Source organism: Phascolarctos cinereus, unplaced genomic scaffold, assembly GCF_003287225.1.
Source record: "Phascolarctos cinereus isolate Bilbo 61053 unplaced genomic scaffold, phaCin_HiC Scaffold_2;HRSCAF=192, whole genome shotgun sequence".
Lineage (NCBI taxonomy): Eukaryota > Metazoa > Chordata > Mammalia > Diprotodontia > Phascolarctidae > Phascolarctos > Phascolarctos cinereus.
The window spans coordinates 110,107,509-110,122,072 of NW_027555625.1; the positions used below are offsets into that span (position 1 = coordinate 110,107,509).

The following is a 14,564-nucleotide window of genomic DNA, read 5'->3' on the forward strand; positions in this document are numbered from 1 at the left end:
GGTAATTGGAGGGGAGAAGGAGAGAGCACAAACATTTGAGAGTTTCAAAGAAAGCTTCATGTAGGAACTGATAACTTTTGTGTTGAGCTTTGGAAGAAACCACAGCTTCTCAGAGCTAGAAATGAAGAACCAATGCATCCAGGCATGGATTTAGGGAGGTGGGGAGAGGTTAGGTTGGAAGACAGCTTGTGCAAAAACAGAGGCAGGAGACAGAATGCTATGTCAGTCAGTGATGAAATGTTAGTCTAGAAAGGAAGAGTCATGGAAGCCTTTAAATTCCAGGGTGAGGAGTTTAGATTTTATCCTAGTAGCATTAGAGAGTCCCTGAAGATTCCTGAGCTGGAGAATAAAATGAGAACCATATTTTAGGAGTGTTGATTTGATAAATGTGTTGAAGGATGGACTACAGAAGGGAGGAGACACTGAAGATTTTTGAGCTGGAGAATGATAAAAATAGAATTGTATTTTAAGAACACAGCAAGTCTTTATTTGTTTATATACAACTTCCACCCATTGATCCTACTTCTGACCTCTGGGGCTAAATAAAATATGCCTTCTTCCAGATGACAGCCTTTCTAATTCTTAAAAATAGCTGTTATGTCCCCATCTTGGTCTTCTCCATATTAAACATCTCCTGCTCTCCTAACTGATCCTCACATGACATGGATTTAAGCCAGTCACCATCCTTGCTGCCCTCATCTGAATACATTGCACCTTAACAAAATCCTTACTAAAATAATGTGCCCAGAACTGAAAACCATGGAGCAACCAAACAATTATTTTTCAAGCACAGTCAAATCTGAAATGAAGGAAAATCACTTCAGCAGCAGGGTATAGGATGGCCTACATAGGGGAGAAACTTGAGGCACGGAAACCAATTAGAAAACTACTGCAGTAATCTGGGGCCTGAACCAAGGTTGTAGAGAGAAGGGATAAAAAGCTAGAGATGTTTAGGGGTAAAAATGGCAAAATTTGACAACCAATAAAATTTATGGGATGAGGGATATTGAGGAGTCGAGGATGACATCAAGGTTATAAAAGTTAGAAATGGAAAGAATAGTAATACCTTTAACAGAAATTGGGAGGTTTAGAAGATAAATGAGTTTGGTTTTGGACATGTTAAGTTTAAGGTATCTTAGGTATACCTGGAACATTCTATTGAAGACTTTTTGCTAAGTGTCTCTGCCCTAGATTTGGGGAAAACATATTCAGAAGATTCAAGGAAAAGATAGTATCCCATGGGCTTGAAATGTTTCAGAGGAAAATAGCCCGGGGGAGGGGGAGGAGATAGGAAGTCCTCCAGAATGAAATTCTGAAGACAAAGGGAAACAATTCCAGTGAAGAGGAAAAATGAGATTTTTCCTGAGCTAGATGATTTCTATACACAGAGAACTCAGCAACCAACCTAAATTTTAAAAAGAAATGTATAGGAGATGGAAGTAAGGCCCAGTAATAGAAGATGACTATAAGAGCACTTGGCACAATACTATAAAAATAGTGTCAAGAATGCTGAAGCTCAGAGAGCTAAAAACAACAAGAAGTACGATCTAGTTATATTGGGAGAAGGGAAGAATCAAAAAGGGAGTAGGACTTTTGCTTGTGTTGGATAGGATGGTAACTGACAACAGAGAGAAGGCAGAATTGCTCATTCCTTATTTCATTTGTTTTCTCTGCAAAGAAGAAAGACCTTTACATGGAATTGTACCCAAGATAAGTAAAGACATAGTAAGAAAACACCTAGCTGCCCTTAGTGAATTCAAGTTACTTGGTTCAGGTGAACTGCATTCTTGGGCCTGAAAACTGACAGGTGGGATTGTTAAGCTTCTGTCAGTGATACTTGAAAAATCATGGGGGAAAAAGGAGAGGTATCACTGGAAGACAAATGTCCTGATTTTCCAAAGAAAAAAAGGGAAAAAGAACAAGTCTGTAAACAGACCGATGAGCTTGATTTTGATTCCTAGGAAAATTCTGGAAAGGGATTATCAAAGAGATGGTTGGCAAGCAGTGATAACAAAGGGCCAGCACGGCTTCATCAACCACAGGTCATGCCAGGCTAACTTTTTTTTTTCCACAAGATTGCTAAAATTAGTAAGTGAGGGAAATACTGTGGATATAACTAGATGTTTAGATGTTAGCAAAGCTTTTCATAAGCTATCATAGTATTCTTGTAGAGAAGATGGAGAAATGTGAATTAGACAGTACAGTCAGATGAATTTAGTACCGGTTGGATGGCTGGTCTCAAAGAATATTTGTAAAGGGTTTGGTGTCAGAGTGGGAAGAGGTCTTCAGGGGTGTGTCCTGGGGATATGTTTATCCTTTGCTGGAGAGTATTTAGAAAAGAGCAACCAAGATGTGAAGTCCATGACTTGTGAAGATTGATTGAAGGAAGAACTGGACTTGTTTATTCCTGGAGAGATAATGGTTGTTTTCAAATATCTGAAGAGCTGTCATGTGAAGGAGAAATTAGACTTGTTCTCTTTAACCTTGAAGAGCCGAACTAGGAGCAGTGATTGGAAGTTGCAAAGAGGCAAATATAGGTTCAATGTCAGGCAAAATTTGCTAATGATTAGAGCCATCCCGAAGTGTAATAGACTGCTTCAGGAGGTGGTAGGTTTCCATCCTTGGCGTCTTCAAGCAGAGGCTGGTGACACTTTTGTCAGGTAGGTGATTATGGGGATTCCTTTCATATATGGGCTAAATTAAGAGAGTTGCTTATGTCCCCTCCAAATCTCAAATTCTGTGAAGTTGACATTGATTAATCTTTGAGTCTGGCTAGTCATCATGTTTAGAATCCATCTGATTGTATTGGCTAGTCAACTCCATCTTTTTCACAAGAATAGTATGAGTAAAATCTAGGTAAATTATATAGCATTCTTCTAGTCTGTTTTCCTTGTGTTCCACTGTCAGGAGGTAAGGCTAGCATGGCACTTTCTGTTCTTAATGTAGCCATGTTGGCTTTTTGCAATTGCTGCTTCCTCTCTATATGTTCAGTAACCATCTTGTTAGTAATCAGTTTAAGAATTGTCTCAGGAACAAAAGAAATTTAGGAATAGACATAGGTAGGAAGAGAACCAAGACTAGAAAGGAGAACATATGACTCATAGTCAGCCATGTTCCACAGCATAAGAACGGGAGCAGGAAAAAAAAAAGCAACTCCAGGATTTGGGGTTGACAAGGCATGAGTAACAGTAGGACAAGGGGAAAGGGAAAGGACTTCAAGTGATTCAAGAATAGAGGGGCATATATAACTGAACTGGTAAAGCACAGAGTCAAGATTAATTGGTAGAAGCCAGCAAAGTGAAGCCAAGGACAGGAAGAGTAGGAGGCAGTAGGAGTCACAGGACAAAAAAAAAGTTTAAAGAGAAATAAAGAAGAGTAAGAGATGGAAGCAAGCATAGGAGGTTATAGTCAGGGAAAAATGACCTCTCAGGATCATAAAAGTAGCATGCTTGTTTACTGAGGTCAAGCTCTCTAAGTGACTGAAGTTGGGGAAATTATAGGTCGTAAGAATTGAGATTGGCACTATAAGACTAGGATATTTAAAGGGACATCAAAATATATTAAAAGTCCCGTACTCTAGCTTAGGGTAGAAAGGGAAGTGTGATCTAGATCAGATTAAACTTAATGCATTTTGTGTGGCCTGAGGGCATTTGCAGTGCAAAGTGCCCGTGCTTTATGTTCAGAGCCAAGGCTGCAGTGAAGTTGGGCAAGCACTGCCAGAAACACCTCGGATTCAATATGTGTTTGATTTTGAATTAATTTTTGGCCTTTGTGTGTTCAGAAGCCTTTTACTGTTGCCAGTGTTTTTTGCGACCCATAGTTTATATACATGACTAAAACCAGAATCTAAACTAGGTGACAGAGGAGGATGGAATGATTCTCTGGAGAGAAGTTACCAAGTGGTGGCAGCAGAAGGAAGGAAGGATCTGAAAATGAAAGGAATAAGGAATGTGTCTGTTCTTCTCTTGATCGAGTGAGTTGAGGTTTATAAGAAAAATTGTATCTAGTCCTGGAGTAGGTAGTCAGTATCTCCTAAGGGAAGCTAGGTTTCAGTGAGTGCAAGGAACATGAAGAGAAGTTCTAATTTAAAGGAAGTTGTTGATTGAGCAGGGATTTCAGAAGAACCAGTGAAATGGGAGAGTAGAGGAGAAAATGAACACTGAAAAGGATGGACTGGGGTGACAGGATTAGAATAGAGAGCATATTACCTGAGCAAAAAGTGACCTGGAATCAAAGGGATGAGGGGAACAGGAGCTGGTGTTGTGGGCCTGCCACAGGTTGGAGAAACTAGTTGATCAAGGACACTCTTACAAGGTCATGTGATGACTAAGCCTGATAGAGGTAGTAGTGTCAGTTTTCATTGCTGGTCATTCTTAACACAAATTTAGAGGTAAAAAGTAGCAAGGAGTTCTCACTGGGCATTTTGGTCATTAAATATAATTAGAGTTCTGATCACCCAGAGCAAACTGAACTTGTTCTCTGTAGTAGTCCTACATCTTCATCCCAAAGTGGGAGGTGGGATGAGGTATACCCAGAAGATAGATATTTTATAAGTGAAACAAGCATTCATCTCCCAATTTCTATGTCTCTATGAGTACAGGCTTTCCAATAACTTGAGTACCCTGAGACTTAGGACCTCTTCATTTGTTTTGGGTCTTAGGTGGATGTTAGTTGTGTTGGAAGTGCTCTATTGCCTCTGGCTTCCTGATGCTCAGGATCTCTTCTGCTTCAAAGACCCTGCCTTAGGCATATGTCAGTGGTAATAAGGTCCTTAGGAGCTAGACTGAGAAGATGGAACACACTAGCATGAGCTGATGCTTGCTGCCAGCTCTGTAGCCTTATGCCAAGACAGGAAGACATGAAGCACACCCAGTATGATAGGGCCTACGTCTCTCCCTCCCTACCCTTCCTCCTCAAAATATGGAGAGACCAAGGTCTCTCCTTCCCCAACCCTTCTAAAAGGAGACAAAGCTGTGCCTCAGATGTGATTGGCCCAGGTCCTTCCTTCCCTAATCCTTAGATTAAGGATTAGCTTTCCCTAAAAGGAGACACTTATTCCCTTCAGGTCCCCTCTACCCTGCTGAACAGATGAGTTTCCATGAAGAAGTTCGGGAGGCCTCATTTACCAAAGTGCCACTATATCCTTGTTTTGCATGTCCTTGCTGTGTTATGGCAAAATAAACTTCCTTTTTGTCAAATGTTCAGTGACTGTGAGCATTTCATTTTATCCCAAAACACCTAGAAAATGTCACGCGTAAGCATTCAGCTCCTGGTTTAAGCCCCCAAAAGCACAGGTTCTGTTACTCTTTAGGCACTCAGATGCTTATAAACTCTACATGTGGTTCACCTTGGAGTCTTGAACTCACTTAGAGCTCTGAGATACTGGCATTAGTAGATGTTAGCTACTGATTGGGCTCCCAGGCCCTAACGCCTCATCGTGTTGCTTTCTGCAACAGATGCTTACCTACTACCTCTAATTTTAAAATGTGCCCAATAACACTTGGATCATGTTAAATTAGTATTTTAGTTATGTGCAGTAACATGGGATCAATCATATTATAAACCCCAAAGAAAATAGAGTGGAATGACATCAATGGCTTACTCTTTCATAAAATTGATATGAATAAAATAATACTTTTTACAAATAGTTGTATGGTCATGGTGTACCAATTAAGTTATAAACTAACTTCCAAGTCATTTTTTAAAATGCTTTTGGTGAGTTACACTTTTTCCAGTTTTAAAACTCTGGTAGATGTTAGGTAAAATTAGTATGTATGTTGCTTCCCAAACTGAAAATAACCAGCTTAAAAATTACTATTAAGGAACAATCACTACAGTGGTGCTTTTAGAGCACCATTGGTGTCACATTCCCTGTGGTTTGCATATTGACTTAGAAAACCACAAATTAACATCTGTATTGTATTTTTATTTTGTTTAAACATTTTCAGATTACATTTTAATCTGGTTGGGCCCTCAGAAATTGACACCTCTGCTTTTAGAGAACATGTATGATTAGAAGTAGAGGAAGGAAAAAAGTTGTAGGAAAACTGGAATACTTAGGAACTGACCAAAGAGACATGTCATAGAGGGCTCTCCTCCTTAAAAATACCTTAATATGCAATTTTAAAAGTTGCTGGAGTTTTTTACATTACCTGAAATTCCATTAATTTAAAGGCCCATTTATGTTAACTGTATTGTTAAAGCTTGAATATTTGTTATTTCTTGAATTGTGATTACAGTTATTTATGCCCTTGTGAAAGATCAGATCATTTAGGTGAGATTATCTATATTAAGAGAATGGAATGTTTTATTGCAGAGGGAGAAATGCAGGTAGAGTGTTTTGGATTATGGAACATTTTATAGGTTAAGCCATTGAGGGAGAAGTATCATTATAGCAGAGAAGATCACCAGGAATTGAGGGGTTTTTTTGTTTGTTTGTTTTTGTTTTTGTTTTTTTCATGTGGAAGGAGGTAAGTAGGTACCAACAGCAAATGTAATTTATTTGAAAATTTTGCTCAGGACCTGCTCTGGCCTGGAAAAAGGAGAATTGGGCTTTTCTGAGAATCTGATCATTGTCTATAATATTTTTCTGTGGGAAAGCCTGTTCAGAGTATCAAACAACTAACTTGCACTTTCATGATTTAGGTCCTTGCTTTATAGATGGCATGATTAGCATTTCCTAAGGATTTTTTGTTTCTTTGTGAGAGGAAAGGTAGTAAAAATGTAAGTTAAGAATAACAAATGAATGTAGCTTAAATGAATATTCATTTATCCTAGGACGTGGGATTTATTCCAACATGCTAGGATTTCTTGGTGGTGTCTCTTGGGCAATGCTGGTTGCAAGAACTTGTCAGTTATATCCAAATGCAGCAGCATCAACTTTAGTCCACAAGTTCTTTTTAGTATTTTCAAAGTGGTAAGTTATTTACGTCTCTAACGTAAGTTTTCTGAATGTGTATTCTCTAAATTGTTAGTAAATTGAAGGTTTTTTTGGAGACTTCTCTTGTTTTGTATTTCCTCCTAAATTCTGATTTACACTAGTGTAAATTTTACCTTCCTGTAGTGTTGCTACTTGGCCTAGCATATAAAAATAGAACCCCATTATAACAAATTTCATATCATAGCAAATTTATTTACTATACTAAAAACATCTTTATTAACTTTGAATAGCTATAAGATGTCAGTTCTTTTAAAAATTGGGCTACTCTGCTAAAGTCATTCTTCGGTGCCTTATCATGCAGTAGAAGTGACACTGGGTTCTAGACTAATGGAATATAAGCCCTGGCAGGTCCTAGCAATCTGATGACACTTTGAATAATCTGCTAGGGCACAGAGTAGTTTTGATCTGCACTGAGAAAAGAATGCAATGCTGTTAAAATTCTATTGTCTTTTGAAGTATCATAGTAAAATTTAACAAAAATTTCGAAGTGTATTGGGAAGGTGTTTGGTACTTTTTATGCTTTCAGGCAGTAAAGGACTGTTGGCTGTAAGAAGTTCCCATTCTCACATCTGATTCCAGGCAGAAATTAGGAACAGTCACTGTCCTATCACCTCATTCTTAGCTCAGTAGGTATAGAGAGCTGAAATTATACCTAAAGAAGGGTCTGGTATGAGAAGCTATTTCAGTAATTCTTAAATGATAATTGAACACACTCTATATTAGGTCAAGGAAACAAAGACATGAAAATTTAAAAACTTAGTGCCTTTGAAGATAATATAGAAAGAATCAGAATTATTAATACTCAGATGGATCATATTGATTTGGATGTTCCTTCCAATTTCAACCCATTCGTGCTTACCCATCTTGGACGGCTCTGTGTCTTCATATAACTTCACCAAAAGGGATCCACCCAACATGCTGGAGGCCTGCTTGCTTTTCTCCTGACATCATGAAGATAGCAAAATGACTCACACTGCCTACCTAGCTTCCCTCACTATGTAACATGCCCTTCATTTTTCCATCATATATCCTTGTTCTGCAACATTGCTCATTAGTTATGTGTTGCATTCTGCTTATACCCCATGCACCTGTCTGTTGCCTTCTGTGTTCTGTGTCTCAGTTACAACAGCTGTGGTGGAATACTGGTTTTTAAAAAGATGGGACCTTTTTTGGGAGATGTTTGGGACATTAAAGAGGCCTTGCAATTCCTGGAAGCAATCCAGCTTACTCTCCTTCTCTTACTCTTTTCTGGGCTCAGTTCAGTTTCAATTTTAATATCTCTCACTGATAACACATGCTGGTTAAAAAGCTCCATTAGCTGGATGATAGCCAGCTGTGTGTTTAAAATCTGAAAGATAAACATTCTTTATGTACTTGGTACGCAAAAAATTGCCTGTGGATGGTCAAGCCAAAGTCTTTTTTTTTTTCTCCCCAGTTTTTCAGGTTTCATTGGCTAGGCAAAGATCAAGCCATATGCATAATCATATGCATACTCACTGATTTAACAACAGTGTACATCAGTCAATAAATATCTGTTAACCACTTACTACCGTGTGTTTGGGGGGGGGGGTTACCAGAGGATAGTGCAGTGCCTGCTTCATGCTTATTTATTGAATCAAATTGAATGAACATATTCAATTTATTCAATACTCTAGACAAATGCAGAGAAAAATAGTTCCCCTAGTGCTAGGTTTTCAGTCTTAGTGCCTTTTTCTACGTGTAGACTCTGGAAGATTATTGATGTGGAATTCTAAGTTTGCTATTTGGTTTATAAACTTGAAACCTCTAACCTTCACCTAGACTGTGCATCATCTATCTGTAGCCAAAGTTAAGGTTGAGTCTACCTGCTTCCCGGGTTCTAAAGGTGATTTTGTAATAGCTCATTCATTGGTTTATCCCCTGAACAATTATAGAGCATCAACTATGTTCAACACACAGTATTAGTTGATGGAGGAAGTATAAAGCTATCAAGCCAAAGTCTTGAATGATTCTCATGGAAAGATCTGCAGGGGAACACAATATCTTCTCCAAACAGGAGCCTCTGGGAGGAATTCTTCCTCCTGTCCGCTATACCCCTACCATCCACTGTGAATCTCTTTATCAACTTAGACTTTATACCTCCATCATAGTAGAAGGCATCCATCTTTCTGTTTTCTGTCTTACCTGATGTTAATGATCCCTGGGTTACTGAACAAGGTTGTCTTTGTAGTTAAACACATTTTTCAAGGAATTTTAAAATGATATTGATATATATAGACAGGACACAGCTTTATTGTCTTAAGGCAGCATTTTGCTGTATGGAAGCAAATGCTTTTTCCTAATCAACAAATAGTGAGCACAGTGGGTTCTTGTACTCACTGTATATTTTAGTCAGCTGTGTGATAGTAAAGGGATAAATGGTCCACTATGGAATTTTGCTTGGAAAAAGCTAATGTATACCTAAAAGTCTTAAAATACTTGTGTAGATGCATCTCAAACATTTTGTATAGATGGGAAAGTAGGCAGATAGAGGCAGGTGATTAATAGTCTTTTGCCCTTTTTTCAGTGTCAGTAGGATTCTTTTGTTGTCTTCCTCTCCTTCTGATATCTTGTGAATAACACTCAGTGCCTTCAAAGTTGTGTCACCTCTCTGTATACTTGGTCTTATCCTAATTCTTTAATATCATATTTACTACTTCTACATACACATGTAGAATTGATATTAGAAGCCAAGTGGTATCTCTGCGATACTTAATGGTGAACAGTTTGCTATAAAAATCTTAGTTGATCCACTACAGTTAGATTTGCTATTCTTTTTTATACTTTATTATAAGGAAGGGCTACAATGGGAAGTGTAGGTGATGTGAAAAGATACTAATAAAAATATATATTTTAAATGTTTGCAGATCTTTTCCACTTTTCTACTGTTTGTTTTTCTATTTTTATCTTTAAATGCTTCATGATGACTTTGGTCAAGTCACCAAGCTTTTTGTCAACTGTTTTTGTCTTTTACTGCTCCTGCTGCTATTTATGAGCGGATACTTTTAGTAATCCTCTAATCATCATTTGTTAGCTTTTACGGTGACTTCTCAACTCGTATTACCTTTGGCCATTGTCTGGCAAGTAGGTCAAGTGTTTGTGAACTAAGGTATTTTTTATGCTCCTTTGATCTGGTTTTGACAGTTAATTTGTATCAGTTAAATTTCTTTATAAAATTATTATAATCAGTGTTGATGTCATTTCTCCTATCCATTGCCCATTTTTCATTGTCAGTAACTTGTTTAAATGGGGCAGAATTGAGTTTCAGTTGTATGCTATAAGTCTTTCTCTGATTCTGATCTTTGCTGTAAGTGTGGTCTAAGTACACTGATTCAGGGATAATGTCTACATCAATAACAAGTATGATTAAGCTTGATGGAAAAAAATTTACATAATGTTCAGCTTGACAAAATACTATATACATATTTAAGTTGCTGTTTGCATAGTAAATCATAGTGCTTGTATGCTGAAGCAGTTATTGTATTGAGGAACCTAACTTACTTTCTTAGTACTCGGAGGTAGTTGACCCATAGTTTCAATTGATGCTGGCAGTGGACAGCTTATTCAGGATGAGTTAAGCTAGTCTGTCATAGACCCTTACAGTTACCCTTTCCTCTTAGCACTAATAAGCCCCTCCCCAAACTGATAACTTAGTGTCAAAATGCTTTAGATAACTGGCATGTATTATATATTCATTGTATTAAAATGAGGTTACATCTTACTTAATCCCTAGTACTAGATTACATCCCTAGTACTAGGATATGGGGAATAGAGATGGGAATGGAAACTCCAGTGCAGCCAATAGTTCCCTAGGTCTATTACTTAGATACGTAATGCAAGACAGTATATATATATCTCTTGAAAAAGACACTATTTTGAAACAAAAATCCTTCCCTTTATATTTTTTTTTAACAAATACTGTATACACAAGCCATTTGTGTTATGTAAACAAAAATTTACTCTGCTTTAGAATTAGGTTTCCATTCTTAAGAGATTTGGATCAAAAATGGCAGTTCTGATATTTTCTCAAGTTCCTTAAAAAAAAAGATTTTATCTGCAATTATATAGGGAATGGCCAAATCCAGTGCTTTTGAAACAACCTGAAGACAGCAATCTGAATTTACCTGTTTGGGATCCTAGGGTATGTGAATAATTCGTTACATTATTTCTTTAATTACTGTCCAAGCTCAGATCTATTTGTGATGATTCTGGCCCTGTTTGCCTTTTTGCCTGCCTCTCCTGTCTGTTCCTTCCCTTTTGCTGTATTGATAGATAAGAAGAAATAAATGAAAAACATTTTTATTATTGCCACCTCTATATTTAAAAGTTGTCCAAGGTCAGGCTTGCTGCATCTTTCTCTTCATAGCCATTTATTAACTTTATTATTACTTTTACCTGTGTTCCTATTTTATGTATTTTAGGTTGGGGAAAAATGAAATGGGAACCACTCAAATAGCTTGCTTCCACATAGTAGGTACTCAATAAATGGTTGTTAAAGAAATAAAAATAAGACTTATTTCTTTCATTATCCAAATTCATAGGTAAATCCATCCGATAGATATCATCTTATGCCCATAATCACCCCTGCCTATCCACAACAAAATTCTACATATAATGTATCTACTTCAACTCGGACAGTAATGGTAGAAGAATTCAAACAAGGTAAGCACTCTGTTGTCTGTCCTTTTATCTGTGGTCTGCTAACAAGTTTAGGTTTGGCAACTTGATTCTCAAAGCAAAAAAGCATTGTAGTTATTGGTAAAGAAAAATATTTAAAGGTTATTTTGATTTCTTTGTTCTTAGTGTTCTATTGAAATTGATAATGTTAATTCTATTCCGTTTCCAAAGCGTTCTTTTATGTTGGAATAACAACAAAAACAGATAGTCTAATATAATTGAAACTTTGTTTTTGTATGTTGAAAAGGAGTTAGCTAAGATGAAATTTTTACCCAAAGGTTTAGAGTTTCTAAGAGTAAAAGATAACAGCAGATTTTTGTGTCTTATTTTAAAATAGGTCTTGCAGTAACAGGTGAAATACTTCAAGGAAAATCAGACTGGTCCAAACTTCTTGAACCACCAAATTTTTTTCAAAAATACAGGTATTTGTATTCAAAAATACAATTGTCTAAATGGGTTAGATGTTTGATAGACATATTGTCTGTATTGTATTTAACTTTTGTAGTTTAATGCTTTTGATAAACATTGGAATACAGTGGCAGATACATGCAAGTTATGTATAAAATACAGTGTTTATTTTCACATCTAATGGGTTTTTACAGTAACTTTTTCTTTAAATGGGGTTCTAAAACTTGGTTTTTGGAAGTTAGACCATGATTTCTTTCATAAAATATTATATTCATTTGAGGTTGTAATGTGTGGGTGCCAGTAGTACTGTACTTCAGTGAGGACATAAATTCATCTAAGATTATACCTTAATTATATGGCTGTAGCTAAAGAAGAGACGCAGAGAGTGATGGTGGTGCTGGTGGAGGAGGAGTAATGGAAATGATGAATATATACTGACTGACTATTCTTTTTTTTTCCCCTCACTTCCCTCTTGAATCCCCAATGGCTGTTTAATATTGAAAATTCTTCATAGACATTATATAGTGTTGACTGCCAGTGCATCCACAGAAGAGAACCATTTAGAATGGTAAGACTGCTTTTTTCCTTTTTTATAACCTCAAATATATAATTCGACCACATAGATATAAGAAATTTTCTTGCCTTAACAGCATCCTTAACTTTTCTGCTTTGAGGTTGAGTGGCCATTTTAGTGGCACTGAATTTAATAACTGGTGTTGAGCAATTTTTTTCATATTTGGGGGGGTAGCTCAGAGTTAATGGTGCATGTACAAGGCAGTTTTCCTTCTCTTTTCCCTGTTTTCTGTTTTAAGATTCTTGACCACACGGGCCACTGTGTATGTGTCAAGACCAGCCTTAGGCAGAATTATAAGTAGACAAAGGTTGTCTTCTGTCCCCAACCTCCCTTCCTAGGCAGTGTCATCCTTCTGGTGCTGTCCCTCTACATATTAATCTTTTGCCCTTAGTGTAACTTTAGATTGATATAGTCTTTCCCAGATTTTCATTTAAGCCTTATTTCTAATTGTTGTATGAAAGGTTTACCCTTTTAAAAATGAAATTTAAATTATCTATAACTAGACACACAGTTATTTTGAGGTAGGTCTTTTCTAGCACCCCTGAAATCATAGTCTTATCCCTTGCTTCTGTGGCCAGTCCTATCCCGTCTGTCATCTGAATCAAGTTAGGTCACCAAATGGGTCAGAGAACATAGTCCATATTGGCAGCACACTACCATCTAATGTGTAGAATTAAGGTTACCAAACTCCCTTTCAAATGGCAGTCTGAGGCATCAAGTACATAACCAGGCTGGTAGAATATCTTTTTGTTGCATGTGATGACATTTCAATTTGGCCAGTTGATTTGAGACTTAGAGGAGTGAGCCCAGTGTATACCTATCTTAAACTTTACGCCCTCCATGAAGCCTTTTCTAATAATTCCGGTCAGTATTGCTATCTCCCTTTCCTATTTGCCCATACCATTTATTGTCTGTACCATGCATTTTGTCACTTGATTATATCCAATTTAGCGCTTAGTTATATATAGTACCTCCACTAAAGTCCTTCCTACTCATCATGGCATGGAGGGGACCCTGGGTTCTCGAAGGCTATGCCAGTGGAGCACAAGGTCTAGCAGGTCCTACCAAGCTGGCTTCGAGTACAGGCCCGGCAATGGAGTGGATGTCTGCCTTCAGAGGGAGAGGCTCATCATCAAAGGCTTGGCCACCAGGTGATTATTTTTTTGGCCATAGCAGCTCACAAAGACCATCTGCTAAGGTGTAAAGGGGTTGTGATCTATATTGGTTTACCCCTATCAGCATACACGATAATGCTTCGTCATCAAGGAATAAGATAGTCAACATAAGTGTATTTCCTGGGAAACTAAAGTTTACCCTTTGTTTTAATTACTAACTACTTTTTTTAATTGAAGCCTTTCTAAAATATGTTGAGTTTCTCTAATATAAATAATAATTTTAACCTTTTAAGATGACTCAAGTTTATTATGAATATAGTTACTCCATTGTTTTGTAATCCAGCAATGTCCCTATGTGGTGTATTGAGGATTATTTTTCCTGAAATAGTAGAATTAATGTTTTAAATATCTTTAGTTCTTCTGGCCACTTCCCTCTGTTTTCATTCCTTGCTGCTCTTCAGTGTGCCACTGTTGCTTCTTATAATCTGAATCAACTGCCTTACTGTATACATAAATACATGGGCTTTGGAACCACTCTTTGAAGCTCTGAGACCTTTTAAAATTTGTGGTAAAGTTCCAAATGGTTGAAATCTGGAGTAAGATATCTGTATAAAAGAGGGTAAAGGGGAGGTGGCTCAGAAGGAATATGATTTTATAAAAATCTTGTCTTTACAACCAGATTATAGACTCTTAGAAAGGAGGAGCTAGCATATTAATTTTGTATTAGCTATGACTAGTTATGTCACACCCCTTGTATATGGTCAGTAAACAAATTATCTTTTAAATTGAGTAAGCTTTACTCTTTGCAATACTGGTACATTTGGAAGACAAC

At 37.1% G+C, this 14,564-nt stretch overlaps 1 protein-coding gene across 4 annotated transcripts in view; it reads left to right on the top strand.

Moving 5' to 3' along the window:
• The window catches only part of PAPOLG (poly(A) polymerase gamma), a 48,239-nt gene that overhangs the window by 18,475 nt on the left and 15,200 nt on the right, over positions 1–14,564 (top strand). For all 4 annotated transcript variants that reach the window (XR_013484565.1, XM_078149531.1, XM_078149529.1 and 1 more), the window contains exons 9-13: positions 6,778–6,916; positions 11,027–11,099; positions 11,500–11,620; positions 11,973–12,057; positions 12,558–12,611. Coding sequence is in view for 3 of the 4 variants with exons in the window: in XM_078149531.1 (XP_078005657.1) it covers positions 6,778–6,916; positions 11,027–11,099; positions 11,500–11,620; positions 11,973–12,057; positions 12,558–12,611 (472 nt within the window). In the remaining variant the exon portion in view is untranslated. The remainder of the gene's footprint in view (positions 1–6,777; positions 6,917–11,026; positions 11,100–11,499; positions 11,621–11,972; positions 12,058–12,557; positions 12,612–14,564) is intronic.